The following is a 25,790-nucleotide window of genomic DNA, read 5'->3' on the forward strand; positions in this document are numbered from 1 at the left end:
TACGACAGCATATTTATGTCATGGTTTACACTATCTGTGCGCCTCCTCCTATACACCATATGGCACATTCTTTAAAAAGCAAATGCACAAAACAACATGACACAAGAAAAATGAACTACAAGCCTCTGGTAAACTAACAAAGAAACGAGTCGGCCTCATCCTGCTGAGTGTCTGTTATCTCTGTTTGTACAGCTGATGATGATGATGATGATAGCCAACACAATATTCAAGCTTTTGCTTGGTTCAAAGCTTATTATTATTATTACTATTATTATTAAACATTCTATTAATCAATGGCACATCCTCAAAACAAAACACATGAAAAAGAACACCTGAGAACAATCAGCCACTAGGAAATTAAGGAAATAAATAAGCAAACAATGAACAGTCAACCATGTATGCTCTGCAGTGCAGTTAAGAGCACCTCTTTCTGTGTCCTGCAGGCTCTGTTATTTGAATCAGGTCTCGTGAGGTGCAACAGACATGTCAACTCAGGAGAGGAAGCATCCAGGAATGGTATGAAGCTCCTTTTCCACAGTTGGTAGGTTTCGTTGAGCTCTTCCATTAGTGTGACTACCTGTTGTTTACAAATCTTCATCTTTCTTTCAACAGGTTCATGTTCCAGTATTCATCTCTGCTGCACCCTATACAATACAGGCAGACACTTAAATACAACTCTCTCTACAGAGATCGTTGACAGTATTGTATCTAGAACACATTGGACTTCACAGGAAGATCATAACCAAAGCTACGTTTATAACACCTTGGTTTACGGATCTAACCAGTCAGCATTGGGTGTTATAAACAGTATTAGATAAGCTGTAGCAAGATTTTTTATTTATATTATAACATTACATGAAGCAAACACCAGTACTGTGTCATTAAAATGGTATTGTTATAATAATATCTTTATTTTTATATAGTGCCTTTCATAGTGGACCACCATCACAAAGCGCTTTACAGAGGCAGGCTGTGAACTGTGCATTATATGCAGAGTCACTTACAATAGGACACTGATTTAACATCTCATCCGCAGGACGGAGGACAAGGAGGTTAAGCGACTTGCTCCGGGTCACACAGGGAGTCAGTCAGTGGCAGAGGTGGGATTTGAAACGGTGACCTTCTGGTTACAAGCCCTGGACTTTAACCACTGGACCACCTAAACTACTATTCCTGGTTAATAATTGTTAACATACTTCTAGAACTTTTTCTTAATAAATAGAATCTTCTAGCTAACTTCAAATCTGCAACTGTTTTACTTCTGAAAATAAGTAAAAAGGTACATATAAGCAAATGATCAGTTCAATTAAGGGTATGGTTCAGTAATTGAGAGCTCAGTTGGGATGAAAACCAGCAGACACAGGGGGTCTGCAGGACCGAGTTTGAGAAGCCCTACTCTATATGATACACACTATCTGGCCACTTTATTAGGACATGTACATAATATGGGGTTGGGCTATTGTTTGCCCCGATCACAGCTTTGACAGAACACGGCACAGACTCCATAAGGTACTGGAAGGTGTCTTGTAAGATGTTCATCCAATGTGGTGTACAATTTGCAGTATAAATGTGTAATATAATTTACCTCGATCCTTTAGTCCCTGACAATGGATGTAATTCCTGAGCAATACTGAGGTTCGGTTCCTGTTAATAAACAGATTATTATTTTCAGCAGGCTCTTTGAGAATTTATGGACATTATTTTTGAGTTACCAATAAAAAAAAAACCTACATCTAACATTTAGCACCAAGACATCAAAAATAATAATGGTGAATATGATTACCAAAGTTCCCTCGCTCTCTGGTCACTGAATCCTGTAAAACTAAGAAAATGATGCTATTGTACACTGACTAGAGGCTCTTTAAAGCCTTTGTCTATATTCAAAGAAACAGTAGACATCAAACATTATTAATAGGAAAAAAATGTAAAATTATTAAACGTGTTTACCTGATTTTCTTCTTCCAAGCCTAAATGAACACAATACAAGTCAGTAATTATTTTTAAGTGGCAGAATAAATTGCAATTTAAATGAAATCAAATAACAATTAGAATTAAAAAACAAAACACTAACCGAAAAAGTTTATTTTATTACATATTACATGTTGTTATTCCTCAAGAGCCAGGTTTTCACTTGAGTTTATTTGGAACACAAGAGATGAGAGCTCTAACTGTTCTCATTAAATGAATTGGCACGCAAATACAATCCTCTCAAACTAAATCAAGATAAAGTATCCTCTAAGAAATGGACCCACATACTGTAACTGAAGCTACTTACAGCATCCGTAGGTCTGTAAACCGAGCCATCCCATTAAAAATAGGCACTCAAAGGGCAAGACAATTAAACGAAGATCCTTCACTCTTCTGTAGCCATTCTCTGAAATGATATATATACACAGCAGGGTTTTTCAATCTTTTTTTGAAACTGTACCCCTTCTGTCAGGAGGGTTCAGCTCAAGTATCCCTTACAATTTCTGCTCACTGAATGGTTCCACAGTTGCAATAAAAGGCAGAATAATCTGGTTAACACATTTATTTTTTCTCCCGTTTATTTAATATATACATTTTTCACAACAGTCTGGGACTGACAAACTGCTGAGACAGAAAACCAAACAGTAGGCTTCATTCTTAAAACTTAATTACATGTCTTTGGATGCAAAGAATTAAAAGGTAGTATTTAGAAATCTTTGGAAAGACTCGTATTCGCTTCCTATTGGGAAAAGTCATTACAAATAATACAAAATAGTCTGCACTGTAAATGTTTATCATGTTACTATTTACTTCCCACCTCAGCATAATTATGTGTGCCATTTAAAATGTTTACAGTATCAAAAACATTAACCCCAAGATAAAACTAGAATTACTAACTAAGAATGACCCAAAGGGACTCTGTATAACTTTCTGTCGCTTTGCACTTTCTGACTTTTGTGTTTTCCTTTGTTTTTCTATTGCAAGTAAGAAATGTATCAAACACCGAACACGTATTCAACCAGCCGCTATTGCTGTTAATAAAATGCAGCCGCGGTAATAAACAAAAACTGTCAAAGTATGAGTATTGTGATGACTGTTTATGTTTACAGGAGCATTTATACTTCTAAACAATGCAGAAACGCTGTCCTTCACTGATACGACAAGCTAAGCAAAGATCACAAGCAGCACAGACCGCTCTCCAGGCACAATCGCCAGATGACTGCTTCACCTATATATCAGAATTGCTGTGAATTTTCAGAACACTATAGGGTAGAACGTATACTCTTTGGAACCCAGACACCTGTAAAATCAATTTTATTTTGTACAGTGAATCATGAGGGAGTTGTTCCAGGTAAAAAATAAAAAAAAAGTCTGAAAAAGGGGCCGAATCCATGTGGCCGTAATTTCCCATTTTGTTCTCATTTTAAAGGAACATCAGTAACACTGAAACAAGGATGTTGACAAAGATGTATTCAATATCTGTCACTCATGTGGTAACTCAATATCTGTCACGCATGTGGTAACTAGGATTTCTAGCAGTTCATGTTTTACTCACCTGCCTGTAGCATCAGCTCTGTTATCAGTGCAACTGCGTTTACCACAGTTAAAACTGTAGTCCCAAACATATACACGATCATGTGAAGTGTAACTGAAACAAAACAATGAGACATATTGCAAGTTATATGTCATGTTTTATGTGTTTAATTGTACTTCAGATGTAGTTCAGTGTTTCTGAAATGAGACCACCAGGATGGTTTTGTCTGGCCTTACCCCCAGTAACCCTCTATCTTAAACCCTACAATGGCTCTCATCCTGATTTAGGCTAGCATTCTGTTCTATTGTGTTGACCTCAATGAGGCAGTGATAATCGTCTGGCCACCAGTAAGCACACCACAACCACTGAATCTTGAGAGCCACTGGCTTCAGCTGATAAAGTGTGCTCAATAGTGTTGGATTCTCAAAGCAAGTCAGTCCAAATTGCCATTAGCATGATTTTATCAGAAAGAAAAAACACACACAATTAAGTTATCAAACAAGTAATAGAATTGCTAAGAACAATTTGGAGTAAAGAGAAACTAGCTATAGTTTTGAAAATCTAGATAGTCTAGTGTTATGGCAATAGTAGAGTTTAGTGGCTTGCGTACTTTACATATTTAAAAAACATTATTTGCAGTGATCACCATGAAAACACTGGCATTCCTAAACCTGACTGCAGTTTCAAAATCCACGTACTAGGGACCTGCATACCTTACAGGGACCAGAACCCTTCATCTGTGAAAATACTGTGCTACTAGTTTTACCATTACATGAAACAACATTCACATTTAATATGAAGTGTACAAAATGACAAAAAAGTTGAGCATACCTCGAACATTGTCTCGCTGCTCAAAAAAAGCTATTGCTGCTAGACTGTAGAGAAAAATCCCTTCACAAATCAGCCCAGGAAGTGCTGTAATGACATGTCATTATTAATGCATTACTGTGCTAAGCAAAGCATATCTCAGGAGCAAATTACAGACCGGTAGAGAATTTCTTTAAAAAGTTTATATTATTTACATGCCCAATTTTTATGAAATACAGTAAAAGGCAAAAAGTGTTAAACCAAGAGCAACTCTCAGGTCTATACCACATTGCTTTTGTGTGCTCTGCAAACTAAGGGGTAGATGTACTAAGATGGTCCAGTCGCTGCGCAAACATACCGCAATTTGCATTTTCGTTGCGACACTTAGCAACGTGCACATTTTGTCGTATGTACTAAGAAAAAATATGTTAATAAAGAGAGCGCAATATATTAATTGAAATATTTGCTGCGTCTTCTTAGCAAGGTCTCTAGCATTATACATTGCGAGAGTCGCGCGACATTGTTCAAACATGTAGCTGTAGTTGAGTTGTGGTTTGCTGCAGCAGAGAGTGCCCGAAGGAGAACGTCTGTACATGCAAGGGTGCAAGAATCTAAATAACATTGTTTTTGTTAAATTTAAACGACATCTGTACAATGCATTCTGTTCCGTCTTCATTGTACCTATTTTAATACTGATATATATATATATATATATATATATATATATATATATATATATATATATATATATACAGTATATATATATATATTATTTTATTATTATTTGTTTATTTTGCAGACGCCTTTATCCAAGGCGACTTACAGAGACTAGGGTGTGTGAATTATGCATCAGCTGCAGAGTCACTTACAACTACGTCTCACCTGAAAGACGGAGCACAAGGAGGTGAAGTGACTTGCTCAGGGTCACACAATGAGTCAGTGGCTGAAGTGGATTTGAACCAGGGACCTTCTGGTTACAAGCCCTTTTCTTTAACCACTGGACCACACAGCCTGCATATATATATATATATATATATATATATATATATATATATATATACATATATATAGACGTGCTCAAATTTGTTGGTACCCTTACAGCTCATTGAAATAATGCTTCATTCCTCCTGAAAAGTGATGAAATTTAAAGCTATTTTATCATGTATACTTGCATGCCTTTGGTATGTCATAGAATAAAGCAAAGAAGCTGTGAAAAGAGATGAATTATTGCTTATTCTACAAAGATATTCTAAAATGGCCTGGACACATCTGTTGGTACCCCTTAGAAAAGATAATAAATAATTGGATTATAGTGATATTTCAAACTAATTAGTTTCTTTAATTAGTATCACACATGTCTCCAATCTTGTAATCAGTCATTCAGCCTATTTAAATGGAGAAAAGTAGTCACTGTGCTGTTTGGTATCATTGTGTGCACCACACTGAACATGGACCAGAGACAGCAAAGGAGAGAGTTGTCTGAGGAGATCAGAAAGAAAATAATAGACAAGCATGGTAAAGGTAAAGGCTACAAGACCATCTCCAAGCAGCTTGATGTTCCTGTGACAACAGTTGCAAATATTATTAAGAAGTTTAAGGTCCATGGAACTGTAGCCAACCTCCCTGGGCGCGGCCGCAAGAGGAAAATCGACCCCAGATTGAACAGAAGGATAGTGCGAATGGTAGAAAAAGAACCAAGGACAACTGCCAAAGAGATACAAGCTGAACTCCAAGGTGAAGGTACGTCAGTTTCTGATCGCACCATCCGTCGCTTTTTGAGCGAAAGTGGGCTCCATGGAAGAAGACCCAGGAGGACTCCACTTTTGAAAGAAAAACATAAAAAAGCCAGACTGGAATTTGCTAAAATGCATATTGACAAGCCACAATCCTTCTGGGAGAATGTCCTTTGGACAGATGAGTCAAAACTGGAGCTTTTTGGCAAGTCACATCAGCTCTATGTTCACAGACAAAAAAATGAAGCTTTCAAAGAAAAGAACACCATACCTACAGTGAAACATGGAGGAGGCTCGGTTATGTTTTGGGGCTGCTTTGCTGCGCCTGGCACAGGGTGTCTTGAATCTGTGCAGGGCACAATGAAATCTCAAGACTATCAAGGCATTCTGGAGCGAAACGTACTGCCCAGTGTCAGAAAGCTCTGTCTCAGTCGCAGGTCATGGGTCCTCCAACAGGATAATGACCCAAAACACACAGCTAAAAGCACCCAAGAATGGATAAGAACAAAACATTGGACTATTCTGAAGTGGCCTTCTATGAGTCCTGATCTGAATCCTATCGAACATCTATGGAAAGAGCTGAAACTTGCAGTCTGGAGAAGGCACCCATCAAACCTGAGACAGCTGGAGCAGTTTGATCAAGAAGAGTGGGCCAAACTACCTGTTAACAGGTGCAGAAGTCTCATTGAGAGCTACAGAAAACGTTTGATTGCAGTGATTGCCTCTAAAGGTTGTGCAACAAAATATTAGGTTAGCGGTCCCATCATTTTTGTCCATGCCATTTTCATTTGTTTTATTATTTACAATATTATGTTGAATAAAAAATCAAAAGCAAAGTCTGATTTCTATTAAATATGGAATAAACAATGGTGGATGCCAATTATTTTTGTCAGTTTCAAGTTATTTCAGAGAAAATTGTGCATTCTTCGTTTTTTGTGTAGGGGTACCAACACATTTGAGCACGTCTGTATATATATATATATATATATATATATACATATATACATACACACATATATATATATATATATATATATATATATATATATATATATAAAACAAAATTAAAGGCAGTTTAATCCCATCGGATTCTTTTGTGTGGCCCCCATCTTCACCCCCAAAAAGCTTTTCATAACCATACAGTAGCCCCTCGCTAAACCGGACATGTTTGTCCGACATAAGGAGGTGTCGGGTTTAAAAACAATACAATAAAATCGCACACACATACGTTTATAGTTCTCGATGTATTTTAAATATAAATCGTTGCGCTGAAATAACACTAATGTGTTTTGGGTAAGCTACACATTACATTATGTAAAAATATAAATCTGTACAGTAGGCCTATACAGTATACAGTACAGTAGTAAAATCAAATGAATACCTAGCGCACTTTCTTTTCACTTTAGCCATCCGGTAACACAAAATAAATCATGCTGCTGCACTGTACACATTGGTGTACAATGCGAATAAAAGATTATTTTAAATTGAAATTGAAAATTGAAATGCCAGCAACAACTGCGACTGTTTAAAACATGCTTTCAAAAGTTCTTAACAAATTGATGCAATTGTAAGTGTCGCAATTGCCTTCAGCTTTAGTATATCTCATTATAATATTTGTGAACCTCCATTTGCACTATCTCCTCCCCCTTTTTGCAAATTTATGCAGGAACGCCCATAATTACATATTCATCTCAGGTTGAACTGCAAAGAAATACTACTGTGCAAAGCATTCCCTAAAAAGTCGCTAACAGCATTGCGCATGTTTAGTACATTTCACCCGAGACTTTCGACTCATTTGCATGTGGTTTGCAACTATTGCGACAGCCGCAACACTTTAGTACATCTACCCCTGAAAGTATAAAAAAAGACTTTGTTTTTCTGACCGTCCAACTCCCCCTTTAGTATAGAAACAATATGTTACCTAATATACAGCATTATACTACCTACATATATAATGAAGACCCTACAGTAAAAAGATAGATTTAAGTCAACTGCCGCTAAGACATGGACACTCTGTTCTTTATGATATAATTGACCCATTTTGGCTGATTAATATTCAAACTATGTACTACAGGGCTGAATTGCTTGTTTCAGGTAATATGTTCAATGAATAAACTGCAGCTGTGTATTTTGCTGATTGGAGTGTAATGGTAGTGACTGAAACCTCAAACCTCAAATTCAATTACAAACAAAAATGCTCTCTAAATGGATCTTCAAAGAAATGACAAGGTTTCATTTTCTTAGATATGTAAATATAACGTATTGCTCAGTGTGGCAGGCAGAGCCCTGCTGCTGTAAATAGTGTGTGTGGGAGAATGTAACATTGGCAGGGATGGGGTTAAATCTGTCCCTGCCAGCAATCACAGGTGTGGCCATTTCCCAGTTAGGTAATTGATGCTAACTGGGGAGAGGTCACCTGTATAAAAAGATCTAGACAGCCTTTGTTTGTTGAGGAAGGCTGATGTCCAGTCTATAAGTGAGGTAGGTGGTTGTTTGAGCCTTTGGGCTGTGTTTAGCCCATCTCCTGAATGTGTCTGTGATCCCATCCCTTTGCTGATGCGACTTGCTATGGTGCTGTACAAACTTTGCAGCTGCTGCGAGTACAGATTAACCAAATGCATGGTCAAAAAAATGGTTTACCTTTTCTGTAAAGGATTTGTCAAACATAATTTGAAAGAGCTAATGAGAGTGCCTACTAATGAAGAAGCTGTCTGCATTGCTTTTAATTTTGAAAAAAATCTTCCACAAGTAATGGGATGTGTTGACATGTTTACTGCTATGTGAGTATGTTATTGCGTGTCTGTTGTGTGGGTTAAGCGTCATATTCAGAATATGCTGTTTACATGGCTTTATATTCTGCATAATAGTGGAATACGCCACCTCCAATATTCAGAATATGCAAAGGTGGGATATTCTTCTTCATATTCCCAATATGCTGTTTACATGGTGTAATATATATTCAGATTATTCAGTATTCTGAATACTAGTGGAATATTACTGGCCATTTAAACACATTGACTGAGTCTCATTCCTGCTGCTAACATCTGGGCCCACAGTGCTATCTTGTCACACTCAGATATAACTGATTGGATGTTGAATTACGCACCTTTATCTTGCTTTATAAACTCCAGCACAAAAGAGAAAACCAGTATGAGAGGAAGTATACAGAAAGATATACCAGTTATAATGGGGATTGTAACTGAAAGAAAAGAAAAACATACATTATACATCAATGTTTGTTGCACTTTCACTGGTCTTGTGTTTTCTAAATCTGTGGGATACTCTGCTAGTCATGACCTTAGAATCATAAAAGTGGTGGCAAATGTAGGACGTAACTGCTGTTTGTGATTCAGTATAGGCTTTGGAGAGAAGTACTGTACTCACCTTTCTTTAAACAAGGACCTAAAAAATAATAAGCAAATAATCAGTCATCTTTTAAATGTCGCTTTATTGTTCATCACTGTTTTACTCGATCCATTTTTATAAAAACACACCTTTAATGTAGACTGTACATCATTCTGAATCCTAGCATGATGGAGTGGTTTTGTTTTGTAGTTTTGAGAATGTGACAATGAGTAGAAGTTTGTAAAAACATTATTTTGCATGTTATTCTCATATTTTATATAAAAAAAAAGATTTGTTTTAATGTGTGGTTTATATATTTTAAAAATACATATTTTATTATTTAGATATTATAATTGATACTTTAATTAGGACATTTAGAGGCAATGTTTCTCTCTCTTTTCTTGAGGTAACGCCCACATGACATTAAAACAAGGGTATAAAACAAACTTGTAATTAGCATCATTTATAGGGGAAAAAAAAACACCTTTGTGAATTACCTGCTAATACGAAACTCAAAACTAGCTTTTAAAACAAGAAAAAATAACCAGACAGGCAGGTTCTACTTTTTAGATCAAACTTTCAAATCTGAAAAAAATACTAAAATCTGAGAAACTTTCTAATTAATAAAGGGAGGAAACTTGTAAAATCTGTGAAACAATGTAGTTAAAAGAATGCGCGTGCGAGTAAACAACTCAAACCAGTCGGCTACTTTATGACAAGTTAATCTGGTTCCTGAAACATGTAACTTACATTTGCCTGAACACAATATGAATATCGGAGGCAGGAATAGCGCAGCACCAGCAGCCACAGACACTCCAACCACATAATCTGAAAACAAATTTAAATACAAATTAAAATAATAATTGTAACATCACAGTTCACATTAAAAGCACTTGTCTCTTAAGAGACTTCACTACAATTGAAGGACTGATTATAAAAGTGGCACGTTTCTCATTGCTGCTGTTTCGAGAAAATAGGAGCTTGGGAGCAAGTTGATAAACTACTCCCCTGCAACGGAGTCGATTTCCTGAAACTCCCTGAAAATGACTGGGAAGGGGTGTGGTGTAAATACAAGTGGGTTGATAGCTAGTTACTTCTCAGCACTTGAAAAATCAAATTGACCTAAATTCCCGGAACTTCTCTCTAGGGAAATTTCCACTAATAAAAGTATCTAAGCATTACTCTTGCTCGATTGAAATCATACCAATGTAATGCACATGAGAAACAATAAAAATGAAAAATGGTCTGAGAGACATAACACACAGAGGCATATTATTAAAACACACACACACGTACAGAATCATTACAAAGACAAACAGGAGTTTATGTGACAAAGCATCACTGGGGGCAAAATGTAAGAGGAACACCATTTCAGATTAAATGGTTTGTAAACATGGTAAAAGCATTGATATGTGAAAAAGACTTTGTGCTGTTAATATGTCCAGGGGTTTAAGTGGCTGCGAATTGGTTAATTTCTTCAACATTTTTCAACATTGAAGACATTGAGAAAGACTTCTACTCGTTTGTTATTTAATTTATTAGGTTTATTTTAGTATTTCTAAATTCTGGACATGGCCTGTAATGTAACTTTATTGAGAGAATCATAAAATGCAGTTGTGTACAAACAGTAAAGACAGTGGAGTGTATTCAAGTGGTGTCAGAACTTAATTCTGCAACCACTAAAACCATTCAAATCAGTTTCTATAGTGCATTTCTTCCAGTAAAAACATTTAAAACTGCAGGGAATAGCTGTTCTATTGATCTGAATGGCGGTGGTATTAAGATTGACCACTGTTACAACAAGATCAATTGAATAAAATAATTGAATCTATTCAGTCTTGAACAAAGACTACGCGGTGATCTGATTCAAACATTCAAAATCCTAAAAGGTATAGACAATGTCGACCCAGGGGACTTTTTTGACATGAAAAAAGAAACAAAGACCAGGGGTCACAAATGGAGATTAGATAAAGGGGCATTCAGAACAGAAAATAGGAGGCACTTTTTTACACAGAGAATTGTGGGAGTCTGGAACCAACTCCCCAGTAATGTTGTTGAAGCTGACACCCTGGGATCCTTCAAGAAGCTGCTTGATGAGATTCTGGGATCAATAAGCTACTAACAACCAAACAAGCAAGATGGGCTGAATGGGGGCCTCCTCTCGTTTGTAAACGTTCTTATGTTCTTAACCATCGAGGGGCACTGGACACAAATGTCAGAAAGAAGTTTCTGTGCTTCCCTGCAAGGTATTAGCATAAACTATTCTCTCAAATACTATTGAAAAGATATTTAAAATTCCTTTAAACAGCCGCTGAACTTCAGCATATGCTGTATGTAGTTTAACTTATTTTGATGCTGTTCTTTTTTTTAAGCAAGCACAAATTGCAATTGCAGCAATTGGAGATAGATTTTTTTTCAGTAATAGTTTTTTTTGAAGAAAGGATTCTTTTTTTTTGTGAAAGAACATAGAGGAAAGTTTGTGGTGCCTGCACTTCACCGAGGTGCGGCACTACAGAAGAGAAGGTCCTGTCCAGAGGGGAATGGAAGGGCCACCTCTCCAGAGAGGGATGGGGAGGTATGAGTTCTGGCTGAGGGACCCCAGCACCTCTCAGTGGCTGAGAATGGAGGGGAGACAAATGTTATTTGTCTCAGGACTTTTTTGTTTTTGTCTAAGTGCAATGCACTTCACGATTTAGGTAGACCCCTATACATAAGTATATGAAATAAATACATCATGGATCCAAAAAAAAAAAAAAAAAGGCATTTGGGTAACAAATTATAAAATTATACAATAAACTGCAGTTCACACTCCTGTCACAATACCAGTGGTTAAAAAAACAAAAACAAACACATGGTGCTACCTGAACTGGTTAAGAAAATCATTCTAAAACAGAGCAAAATGAACCTGGAAGCCGGTTTAGTGTGCTTCAGATAATTGATTGAACAGAGCTGTAAAATTTATTTAAAATGTCTTTAACTTCATCAAAGATCGGAAAAAGTTTTGAATGTGACAATGCTATTGTTTCTGCTTTAATAAATATTATGTTTACTCGTGAAATTTCTATTTTTTGACAGTGTTGTGTCATAAAATAACAATTTTTTTAACATGAAAACCCAGGAAATAGTTGCATTCTGCTTACACGGCTTACCGATTTCCACATCCCTACAAGTTCTTACATCAGCTTTTTATATATAGTACAGGGACACACAGATACAAGATTATATATGAGATTAACACGGCAGAAATAACAGGTTAACTTTAACACTTACCCAGATATTTGTCACGCAAAGTATTCAATATGAGGAACATTGCAGTAGAAAGTATAAGCCAAAAATCTAACCCTGAAAGAAAAAAATGAAGTATTACTTACTGAAATTAAAAGTAGTGTCAAAAGAGGTCATTTTTCCTGATAGTCTTTATTCCTTTTTAATTTTTTTATTTTCCTAGTGAAAACGTAGGCATTGTGTGTCTCCATGCACACTCCCTTCTCAGTTCATTGGCACAATGATTTGCATCCCTTTATCAGTCCTGGAAGAGCACTTTCCCATTACCTGGGTAACAATTAACAGGTGCAAACCTCTAAATGTATGAAATGTAGACAGAATTCAACACTTCCATTATAAAATTATATTCTGCTAGACGGACGTATGATTAAAATTACACTGACTTTCTGACGTGTAAATCCAATGTATCCGTACTGGGGATTTAGACACCTGTGCTCATCTTAAAACATCTACACCCCTTCGTTACTTTGAAAATCGAGCCTGACCTATGTCTAAAAAAACTAATTATAGTCATCTTTAAAAATGTAGCCCATGATGTGCAATACTGTGTACTTGTCTAACCCAGAACACAGTCAAAAACAACAGACTGTTCAGAACATGAAAGAGCACAGTGCAAGATTATTAGGACCCTCTGTAGTGTGTTCACTAGCTCTGAATCTAATACAGTTTGATATGTATGTTTTACACTGTTTATAGCCTCTTTAAAACCGTCTGGAACAGATATGTTAATTTAAAACTTTATTTTATTTATAAAAAAAAAAAAAAAAAATTTGAACAAATTCTTTAATAGCCAAAAAGCATTGTACTGTATCTCTGAGTGACATGTCATTGGAAAGTGTTTGGAAAGAGCCTTAAAATGCACCCAGTTCTTGCTGGACTGTATATATATATATATATATATATATATATATATATATATATATATATATATATATATATATATATATATATATATATATATATACACAGTTCTTAAAAACTGCTGTTATAATTGTGATTCATTTATTATTAATAGCGTTATCATTAAATTATACCAAATCACACTTTCATTTACAACAAAGGGAATACTGTGTCGCCCAAATGCTTACAAACTCAGCAAAAGCATGTATTATGTTTTCCCTCAGTTGTAAATAAAGCGTGATTTGGTATAATTTAATTATAACACTATTAATAATAAACACATTATGCAGCATGGTCCTAATAGCAGGTGTTAAGTATTCTGTAAACATTTCGTCTAATAGTTACAAAATGCAATATGGGGCTGTCAGGGCTTGTTTTCACAAGATATCACCATGGACATGAATGTATACAAACCAATGGAATACCTAATGTGATTGAGATCATTGACATGGATTTTGCCTAGACGTATTTGTAATGTTGTCAGACTCCCCCCACACTGTATGTACAGTGTACACTTTCACCTTCACATGTTTGTATATAAAAAAGGGGTGTTCCTCTGTATCAAATTAAGTCTACTCATGATTAAGACTCTTTGTCAAAACACGTTGAGATTTTGTGAGATTTTGTTTGTGTTTTTTTGGTTTTCTAAAAAGTATGTGAATAGAAAAGCTAAAATAAAAAAAAAAAGAATAATGGAAATAATTTGTTAAAATAAATTATTTTTGTGAAGAATTGGTTGTCTTTTTCACTTGAATCACTACGCATATACTGTAAGTGTTCGGTGGCTATGCACTTCTAATTGTGTTGAGTTTATTTATCACGGAGGCGAGCAAACAGTAGCCTACCACAGAAAATGCACAATTAGAGGAATTCACCAAACAATTAACTATAAACAAATTGTGTACTGGGTTAAGGAGTTCTACCGTAATTTTAAAAGCTTAATAAATGTATAATTAAGTGTTACATACATGGTATGCAGGTATAATATAGCTATCAACTACAAACACAAATGGCACTTGAAATGTATGTATTTATAGCCTACAATCGCACATGCTAAAATACATACAAAAGTAGATGTCACCATAAGAAAAAAAAATCAAACCAGCATTTTATATGTGAAGTTTTCTAAATAAATGTACATTCTGCATGACAAAATGCACAATTTTAAATGAAGTTTACAAATTATACACAACATAGATATTGCCATTATTTTTTATCTCCACGTGGCTGCTGCTCATTAACGACCTCATCGACTCAATTTGAAAGCATTAACGGATTGATTTTATTAACACATTTCATTTGAAAATCATGTGCTACTAAAGCTCTCGTTACTATACCACGAGTTCGATACAATAACACTGTTTTTTGAAAATCCTGCCCATCATGGCAAAATACACACATTATAAATTCATGTTAAAGATAATATTGCTAGGCTTTACAAATAATAAGAAGCCTCTTATACACAAGTCCTTCATGTATTTTGGTTTCTAATCCTGTCTTGGTTCTATTTTTATTACATCATTGAAATATCTACATGCTTCTCTCTAAAAGACCAACGACAGACTGCACTTTACATCAATAATCAAACCGGTCTCACCTTCATGACCTGTGCCATCTTAGCTGCTGAAAATTAGTTAATTACTGCTGTTAACGAGATGCATTAGTCAGATGAATGTTGCATCTCACCAAACTGATGGATGTTGCATCGCACAGAACGCTCTTGAAAATTAGTTTTGTTTTCATTTTAACATGTCTGGTTAAATATTTTAACAAAATTAACATGAACAGTAACTTTAAAAAATAAGAAATACCTGTAAATGTGCTTGGACTGTATTATTATGCATTTATTTATAATTTGTAATGCAATTACAGTACTGAGACATGTTGTAGAGATCCACTTTTCTTATGTCTTAAGATAATGTAGGCTATATAAAATAAAAGACTATTTAGCCAGACTGGATATGGGAAGGATATGGAACAATTAAATAAAAAGTGATAAACACTGATTGGTATGGAGCACAACTATTCCCATATTTCTGTGGTGTCTACTATTGCTATGATTTATTTATTTTTTTAAAACTAGTTATTTTGTAAATAAAATCAATTTGTTACATTTATGAAACCTAATTCTAATCAAATTGTCTAGCAAAATACAAATGCAGCAATTAATTCAATAGCGTATTATAATCAAATTAAACATTTGTCAGTGGCTAAATGCTCTCAGGAGATGAAGGTGAGACCACGTTCATTATCAATGATGTAAAGTGTCCTGGTGTTTGTCCTAGAATAAGCATGTTTGATTTGTCTTCATGATCGAGGCATGTGGCTATGAATCTTGGTGAGACAAAACTTTTTAAAAATAAGAATCTTTGTAAAAGGTAAAGGAATGCGAATGGGATAGTTTACAATACTGTCGAAACCAAGCTTGCAGATTGTTATTACATTATATTATATTAGATCTTGATGATTTCATGAACAAAAATACAAAGGCATTACTATAAACAAGAAGGGTTTCAAGTGTTACTGGTCACTAAAGTGTGCCCGAGCTGCCTCTCTCCTCTGTCCTAATTCTCCTCGACCTCTCTGCTGCCTTTGACACTGTTGATCACTCTATTCTACTATCATCTCTCGCTGACCTGGGGATCTCTGGCACTGCTCTGGCAGGGTTCTCCTCCTACCTCTCCAACCGCACTTACCAGGTAACCTGGCGTGGAGCAACCTCCACACCTCGCCCTCTCTTAACAGGAGTCCCCCAAGGGTCAGTCTTGGGTCCTCTCCTGTTCTCTCTATACACCCGCTCCCTGGGCCCCCTCATCGCATCCTATGGTTTCTCATACCATTTCTATGCTGATGATGCTCAGATTTTCCTCTCCTTCCCCACCTCTGACTCCACCATCCCCTCCTGTATCTCTACCTGTCTGTCTGCTATTTCCTCCTGGATGCACTCGCATCACCTCAAACTCACCCTCTCTAAATCTGACCTCCTTTTCTTCCCCTCCTCCTCCCCCTCCTCTGATCTCTCTATCTCTGTTCCTCTGGAATCTACCACACTCTCTCCCTCTTCCTCCGCTAAGAACCTCGGAGTCACCCTGGACCCCTGCCTCTCTTATTCCCAGCACATCTCCACTCTGGCACGCACTTGCCGATTCTTCCTGAGCAACATCCGAAGAATCCAACCCTTCCTCACCAACTACGCTACCCAGCTCCTGGTCCAGGCCTTGGTACTCTCCCGCCTAGACTACTGCAACTCCCTCCTGGCTGGCCTCCCTGCGTCCGCCACCCGTCCGCTCCAGCTCATCCAGAACTCCGCTGCCCGCCTGGTGTTCTCTCTGCCTCGCTTCTCCCATGCAACTCCACTACTCCGCTCACTCCACTGGCTACCAATCACCGCTCGCATCCAGTTCAAGACTCTTGTACTAGCCTACAGATGCCTTGACCAGACTGCACCCAGCTACCTCCAGACCCTCATCTCTCCCTACACCCCCACTCGACCTCTCCGCTCCACCTGCACTAGAAGACTGGCTCTACCTCCTCTACGCTCCCCTGCCTCCAGAGCCCGCTCCTTCTCCACCCTCGCTCCACAGTGGTGGAATGACCTTCCTACAGATGTCAGGACTGCCCAGTCCCTGACCACCTTCCGGCGCCTCCTTAAGACTCACCTCTTCAAACAGCACCTGTAGAACTCCTCTGTTTTTCCCCTGGGACACTTATCACCCTTCCTTAAATGCGCTTTACTTGCTCTTATCTGCCCCCTATTTTACTGCATTTAATCCTGTACTTCAGAGTACTGTAATCTGTCAAGTGTTTAATCTGTAGTATTTTGTATTTAATCATATCCTGATGTAACTATCACTGACATTGTTATCTGCTGTATTATTGAATTGTATTTTGTCACACTTGTACTTGCTTGAACCAAAGTCATTGTATTTAACTTGCTCTTAATTGTATTATTACTTGTACTGTGATTCTTGAAATGTATTTGCTTACGATTGTAAGTCGCCCTGGATAAGGGCGTCTGCTAAGAAATATATAATAATAATAATAAATTTCGCACTGTTGTTTTTATATATAAAAATGCATTCACTGGATATGAATTAAAAATACAATGGTCGCAAATGTGACATCACTGTGACTTATTGGACTCTGCCTTATTTATCACAGTCTACACATCAAATAAGTCCCAGCAAAACCAGGACATGCTCAGATCCATCAACTGCATCGTATCTGACACCACAAGGGCTCAGAGTTTGAGTCTCATCTGGTCACTCCTCCTTTCAATTCCATTCCTGTTCCCATTCCATGCAGGGACTTCTGTTTATTCAATTAGATTATTTTCACTTTGTTTAACAAAGTATGTTCATCTTACAATAATTTCAATAAAAGTAAAAAAAACACAACATACCTTGAAACCATCCTTTAGCAAAACACAACAGCAGTTCCACGACGCATGTGAAAGCACTGAATGCTACACAAATGCTCAAATTTGTATCTGTTGAATTGGTTCTTAATAAATCATTGAGAAATCCTATCAATAAAAGTAAAATATATAATTAATAATACAATACAAATCAACAAATCTTAAGACTAACATTGTACAATGTTTTGGAATTACATTTCCTTATTTATAAAAGCTAAACTAATGGGGTCAAACCCAATTTTTTTTTTAAAAACACACACTAATAAACATTCTAGTGTTGATAAAGTTTTGTAGGAAGTCAATATTCATGAATACCCTTTAAATGGGTTATCCTTGCCTTAGGAATCACCTTGTGATAACACTCAATGATAAGACAGGGCAAACACTGGTGTGTTGCAGAATAGCTTAGTGTGTGTGTGCCTGGCTATAACGGTATCTCTGTTGACCTGTACTTAAAAGGGCCGACTGAGTTTTGTTTTGAAATAAAACCATGTTCTTTGAAGATCTTGCTACTTTTTGAGTTTGTGGACATACATGCACGTTACTGATTTACTGAATCCTCGTGGACTGTTCGGAAATATTTTGGTATCTCAGTGAAAATAATAATAATGTTAGGATCCTACTATATTGTAGTTGTTTATATAAGTCATAGTCTGGTTAAAACCGAAACTGACATTTTAAATGGTAACATGATCCTTTAAAAATGTGGTTTTATTTCATCTGGTCATTCTTATTTATTTATTTTTTTTAAAATCCAGAAATCCCACCTTGCTCAGGCTTCCTCAAGACAGCCCTGAATTTACTTACGTGAAAACATCACAGTTAAAATAACAAAATGGATGAAGAAAACAGCTCTAGACTTGATCGCATTGGGAAGAGTAACTGAAAAGAAAAACAAGACAGAACTCTATTACAGTACTTCATTCGTATATCAGACTTTAATAGACCCAAATGCTTCTTGAGCAGTGATTGTGAATATGATGGGATGCCTTAAATACACAAACAAAATCTTACTGCAGGCCAATATATTTATTTTCTTCATGGAAGTCAGTAGCAGACTCATACTAGCAAATGATTCCAATACAGTTTTAAGTACAGGAGCATTACATCTTGTAGTGCCCTGTAGTTCTCTCCTACTGTATACTCTGCGGTTGTGAGGGTGGAACTTCACACATTAACAGCACATATTTACAAAGGTATTATCTTGATAACTCTGATGAAAGTACATTGCAATGACCCTCTACATGGTGGCTGAAACCCGGGAGTTCACCCTTTTATTTATCCTGCTCAGAAACATAAAGTTCAGCAGCTCCAAACCAAGAGGAAATTCTCCACAGCGTGCATGACACACAAAGTGCAACTACTGTGTTTTAAATTGAGATTCTTTAAGTAAGAAATTAAAATAAAAAACTTAAATGAAATCAATCAGTGATGCTTTAGAAAACAGCAAAACACACCAATGTTTAAAATGTACCTGTAATTGGAACATACCTGGCATTTTTAGTGAAGAAGGTGCCATTAATAACGTAAGCAGGATCCTTGAGAGAGTCACAGCTGCACACATTATCCCTTCACGCATAAATCCTGTAACAGTATTTTACATCAGGGGCAGTACAATAATAGGGGCAAAAGGCTGTTCACATTGCAGAAGGCAATATACAAAATGGAAATCTGAGACACACTAGAACTGATTTCATACATGTTTGTAACAGCAGTTTGTAATAACCATCAGACTAAAATGACTTTCAATCACTGTACCATTCCTTATAAAACTTTACCACAGCAATCTTACCTTCAATTACACCCCAGAGCACAAATGCAACAAACATGAAAACGCAGGGGATGCACCAGTTCACAAGATACCAAAGCTGTGCTTGCCTGCTTTTAGCTGCAATTAATACATGAAACAGCAAGTTATAAACAACAATAAAACAACCTTGGTTTGTAAATGTAGCTAAAATGTTAAGTAAGTATATCCAATCAACGTCTTCAATATTGGGTTATGAAACAGATGTTTACTTACATTTACGCAATAAAAACCACAATGCTGGGATGCTTGTTGAAACAGACACGGCTGTCATTACTAAGATGCCAATATGAAGTGAAGAGAAACCTATGAAACAAAATATGCTGGTAAAAACAAAAGGGGGCAAGTCGATTATCTTCTTCCCAGCAAGGGAGTATGTTTTGGGGGATGTTCGCACTTTCTGTACATAAAACATTTTTCTTCCATTCAATACAGTATATCCCCAGATTCTGAAACCACTATAAATAATGTGGTAACAAAATAACGTTTTATCATAATTAGATCATTGGAGTTCTGTATAAAAACATATAGCAGTAATGCAATTGATTAACAGTGTAAATAAACACTTTGGCATTGCATTTTTTTTTTTGAATATCCAAGCCAATATTAATCAGCCGATGTATATGTGTAATAATATATTTAATTATAATTTAAAACCATCCCATCTCTCTCGGGTGTTCATCGTAATGTGAAATCACAGGTGTCCACTACATGTGCTTTGTACCACTTCTTATTTCTAGTACAGAAATAGTTCATTAGGAAACACAAGGATCGGATCACAAATGATTGTTTGCACATTTTATGACACATATTTCAGAAACACTACCTTCCTTATGATATTGTCCTATTATACTTAAGAAATGGGTATAGATCATTTGTGCAACATTGTCAGAGCATTGTGAATACTGGAGAGGGTGAACAGGGTGATACATATGGTCTGCTGGTTTATCTTTTCTATTCTAGAGCAGTCTGAGTGGAGTTATCTTTCTAAACCTGTATTCTGGTCTGCAGTGTTGACAGAGTGGATGACTGGCTGTTGCTTACCCATTTCCTTCAGTTCAGCAAAGGCCTCGGCTGATTCAGTATTTGTTTGGACGAAGCATTTGAATTTCCCCTTGTCCTCAGTTCTCAAACTCTTCAGCTTTAATGAGAAATTTCCTTTGGCCAGCTCACTGTGAAACAGTTCAGTGCGGTCCTGGAAGCGGTGATGCTGAGATTCGGGGCGGTCTTCTCCTTCAGAGAATATATGCACCAAGATATCAGGGTCTACCTTCATCCACTGCACCTCTAGCTCCTCCAGAGGGGCGTGGGTATCCACTGTGCAGTTCAGAATGACATCCTCACCAGCATAAGCAAAAACAGCAATATCTGTGCCTGTTACAAAAAGACGTTCTGAAAAAAAACAGGACATTAACTTGAGTGAAAAGACGAGAGACAAAAGATGCTCCATCCATCTGGAATCACAGGAAATATGTGAAAAGATAATTAATTGAACAGTTCAATAACAATTAAAAAAGAAACAACATCCAAAAAAAGACTGGGTAGGACATTTGTTCTGAAAGCATGAACTGGTTTGGGGGCCATTCGGAAGGGCCTCGTGCTATATACCACTGGATGAAACTGGCCATGTTTCACACATACCCAGATTTCTTGGTCAATATGTTTATTATATGTAGGGCTTCTTTTTCATTTTCATTTTCAGTGCTTATTTTTAGCTATTTTTGAGTTATAGAAATAGTTTTTTTTCGGGGCTTTCACTTTGTATATACTGTATGAAATTACTTTTGTTTTTTTCTGTCACAACATGTATAGTAAATCAGCAGGACTTGCACACTTGCACCTTATATCCTTTGCTGTCTTCCACAACGAAATCCTTATGGTCATACATTTTGCCATAATTTGCAATTCTGTTTTAAATTCCACGAGCGTGTAAATCCTCCCTACAGTACTGTTATATAGCTTTAATTCTCGCGAGCAAGAACATCTAGTTTTAATCCTTGCAAGCTTGTTGCAATCCTCCAATAGAAATTTAGGAATTTGTTGCCTCTCAGTAATTGGGGTGGGTTTAAAGTACTGCATTCAGAACCAATCCATGCGAGATTCAAGTCAGGAAAGAGAGACATTGCCCAACCTCACTGCACAAAGTGTTTTTTCAGTTTGTTTTTTTTTGTTTGTTAGTTTGTTTCACGGGGTAAGGAGTCAAGTTAACGTGAACTGAGTCACCATTTCCAGTGTTTGAACATGCAAAACAAAAGTGGAGCCTATTGAAGTAAATGATTCTTGTGACTCCATTGCATGCCATCAGTACGTACACCCACAATACTCAGAATGACATTAACCATTCCCCCATTGCACTGGGAAAGCATCTGCGTATTGCACTGCTTAGTTTCATAACTAACTGCATCTTATTTTTTAAAAAGATCATTTATTCTGGATGAATCCATTTTGAAACGTAAATCAAAAAACAGCCCTGTGGCACTCCCCTTGTGCCTGGCAAACACCGTGACTGATGGTTTGATCAGAACACAACTATAATGACTTATATATATGCCAGATATCGCAAGCGTTGAAGACTGTGTGTCAGTCCATTTCCTCTGTGTGCCTGTGGGAGCAGGTTGGGTGTGAGCCAGTGAGATCGCTCTTCCTACGCAAGCGTTCAAACCACTGCACCAGCTGCTTTGCAGGGGCACTACCCTTTCCACTTCTTTGACTTTTTTTTTAATTACTTATGTAATAATGATGTGCTATTTTAAACATCTCTTCCAAATTGTGACAGTTGACAGTGTGCCAGATTAATTACATACCAAACACCTGATATCTTTACACAGCTGATACAGTCTCTCCTTATTAGGCTAAACTTAGGCCAAATACTCTCTACACTCAATAGATCTACTTACCAACTTCTCTTAGTTCTGCTAAAGCCTCCCCTGATTGGCTGCCTGAATAGACCATACACCTGTAGCCTCCCTTGTCCTGGGACGTCACATTATTCAGCTTTAAAGAGTAGTTTCCTTTCGCCAGCCCTTCATGAAACAGCTCAGTGCGGTTCCTGTAGCGTTTATGCTGAGCTTCAGGTCTGTCCTCCCCTTCTGCAAACATATGCATCAGGGTACTGGTGTTCGCCTGCATCCACTCCAGCTGCAGCTCCTTCAATGGGACAGGGGGGTCCACAGAGCAGGTCAGAATGACATCATCCCCAGACCGGGCAACAAGAGGCTCACGGGGGCCCGATACTGTGAGACCTTCTGAAATACACAACCAAAGGGAATGAAATGTGATGTTTACAAGATTACATTTCAAAAACGTTTTATTAAATAGAAACAAATATGAATAATCGTATTGCAGTAGATGCTTACCTTTTTAATACCTTACAGGGTAATTAAACACAAATTAAAATGTTTGCTACAATTTAAACTTGTATATAACGCTCTCAATACAAACCCATTTGAGTTTTACTGGTACTTCGAGCTTCCAAAAGGAAAGCAGTTACATTTCTAAAATAAGTACATCAACTCTGTTCAATACTGTTACATTATCAATACTGAGGTTACATTACCACAACTAACAAAACTGAATTATCAAAGAAATCAACATTTTCTTTGTGTGTGTGAAAGAGACATTTTAATGTAACACAACTGGTTGAGATCAGGTCTACTTTTCAGATTCTGAACCGCGCTGCAGGGTGCTCAGATTCTGAACCGCGCTGCAGGGTGCTCAGATTCTGAACCGCGCTGCAGGGTGCTCAGATTCTGAACCGCGCTGCAGGGTGCTCAGATTCTGAACCGCGCTGCAGGGTGCTCAGATTCTGAACCGCGCTGCAGGGTGCTCAGATTCTGAACCGCGCTGCAGGGTGCTCAGATTCTGAACCGCGCTGCAGGGTGCTCAGATTCTGAACCGCGCTGCAGGGTGCTCAGATTCTGAACCGCGCTGCAGGGTGCTCAGATTCTGAACCGCGCTGCAGGGTGCTCAGATTCTGAACAGCACTGCAGGGTGCTCAGATTCTGAACCGCGCTGCAGGGTGCTCAGATTCTGAACCACGCTGCAGGGTGCTCAGATTCTGAACTGTGCTGCAGGGTGCTCAGATTCTGAACCGTGCTGCAGGGTGCTCAGTTTCTGAACCGTGCTGCAGGGTGCTCAGATTCTGAACCGCGCTGCAGGGTGCTCAGATTCTGAACAGCGCTGCAGGGTGCTCAGATTCTGAACCGCGCTGCAGGGTGCTCAGATTCTGAACCGCGCTGCAGGGTGCTCAGATTCTGAACCGCGCTGCAGGGTGCTCAGATTCTGAACCGCGCTGCAGGGTGCTCAGATTCTGAACCGCGCTGCAGGGTGCTCAGATTCTGAACCGCGCTGCAGGGTGCTCAGATTCTGAACCGCGCTGCAGGGTGCTCAGATTCTGAACCGCGCTGCAGGGTGCTCAGATTCTGAACCGCGCTCTGTTGTCAAGACTGCCTTATTTTTCCGATAGCAATTTCATCCAGTGCTACAATATATGCGTGTCTGCATTACCACGTGTACGTGTCTGAGTTACCATGTTTCATTACTATATTTATTATGCTAAATACATTGGATTATGCATCAAACTTACCATACTGCTATTCGTAATTCAGTTACTGTGGTGCAATATACTGATAAAGACTACCGCGTACTACTAATACTGTACTCGTATTACTATTACGCATGTAGTGTATGGAAAAAGGCAAAGGATGTATACTTTTAGATGCTTTTAAATGCATCTACCTTTAATGTTAGTCTCTAAATACATATTTCAAAATTACATGAGTCGTCTTAGGCTAGATATAGCGCATATTTCAACACATATATCAACGAAAAGTAGGCCTAATCGCAGAACGGAAAGTAATTTCCCTACCCCACACGACCCGCTAGTTATGCTTGTTAAAGATTGGCAAGAGTGACCAGCAATGGGGCGTGGCTAGGGTCCGCTTGTTTTGGGCTTTATTTGAAGAACGAGGTCGCTATTTTTCCGGCAGAAATCAGGCTGTCTGATGATTTAACCCGGTTAGGTTAAACATTCTCCCGATTTACACCAGATAAACGGACCTTCCTGTTGTTCCTCTGAACTTTCTCCTGCTCTCTAGTACTAGTCTCTATTAAAACAATATTTTGTTTCCAGTTTAATTCCCTCTCTATTGTCTCTCAATCCTCTCCTTCACCAACTCGCTGGACCCCTTCCCGCCCCGCCCCGAACCAGTACCGCTGTGTGCCCCTCGGCATCCCAAAACACCAGAATCACTTTATATTTACCAATAAAACCTCACAACAGCGTCGCCATGCCGGGTATAAAGTAATAATCCACTATGTCAGAAATATCAAAATAGCCCCGACGAGCGTGTCTGGAAATTCCCTCTTTGGAGGTGATAAAATCTTGTTATGTCGAGTTGACTAAATGTACTCAATATTATAATTAATATAAATATTTTGGTTCTAGTTTCTACTTTCACAGAATAGGAGTTAATCATAGACGCTTTGAAAGTATGTCCTAAAAATATGTCGGAGAGCTGTGGAGTTGAGGGCGTTGTACCTGCAGCACCGCGACATGCACAGCACACAAGCAGGAAACCCGACAGACTGATCCACTCCATCGGACCTGAAGAAAACAAAGCAGTTATTAAGATACGTTGTTATTAACACTTTACATGTTACTCGATCTAATTCCACATCAACCAAAAAAATAAACTCTTTTAAAATGTGTTTTGTTTTTTTGTTTTTTAAAAGGGAGGGAACTCAATCTAATTCCACATCAACCTAAAACGAAACTATTTTAAAATATCAACAAGAAAATATTCTGAACCTTGATTGCACATTTTCTTTTCATCCAGCATGGGAAATACGGTATAGCATAATGAAAAATAAAAATAAAACACTCACCTCTTGTCTTAGAAATCCTATTTTCTAATAACGGTAAAGCGGCCGTTGAAAAGTGGGTATCAGCTCAGGTTTTTTTTTTACTTTCATGTCATTTGGTTTCACTTTTAG

At 37.6% G+C, this 25,790-nt stretch overlaps 1 protein-coding gene across 1 annotated transcript; it reads right to left on the bottom strand.

Annotated features, from left to right (window-relative positions):
* Positions 1–25,790, bottom strand: LOC131701862 (uncharacterized). Its single transcript, XM_059002387.1, has 19 exons — positions 25,683–25,790; positions 25,336–25,401; positions 22,694–23,041; positions 20,841–21,188; positions 20,013–20,102; positions 19,782–19,877; positions 19,481–19,573; positions 18,797–18,871; positions 17,975–18,097; positions 12,658–12,729; positions 10,138–10,215; positions 9,427–9,444; positions 9,149–9,241; positions 4,334–4,417; positions 3,524–3,616; positions 2,276–2,374; positions 1,948–1,967; positions 1,586–1,644; positions 1–644 (listed from the first exon to the last, which is right to left on the bottom strand). Exons 2-19 carry the CDS (start codon positions 25,394–25,396, stop codon positions 629–631), a joined length of 1,866 nt encoding a protein of 621 aa, XP_058858370.1. The 5' UTR covers positions 25,397–25,401; positions 25,683–25,790; the 3' UTR covers positions 1–628.

This window comes from Acipenser ruthenus, chromosome 27 (assembly GCF_902713425.1).
Source record: "Acipenser ruthenus chromosome 27, fAciRut3.2 maternal haplotype, whole genome shotgun sequence".
Taxonomy (NCBI): domain Eukaryota; kingdom Metazoa; phylum Chordata; class Actinopteri; order Acipenseriformes; family Acipenseridae; genus Acipenser; species Acipenser ruthenus.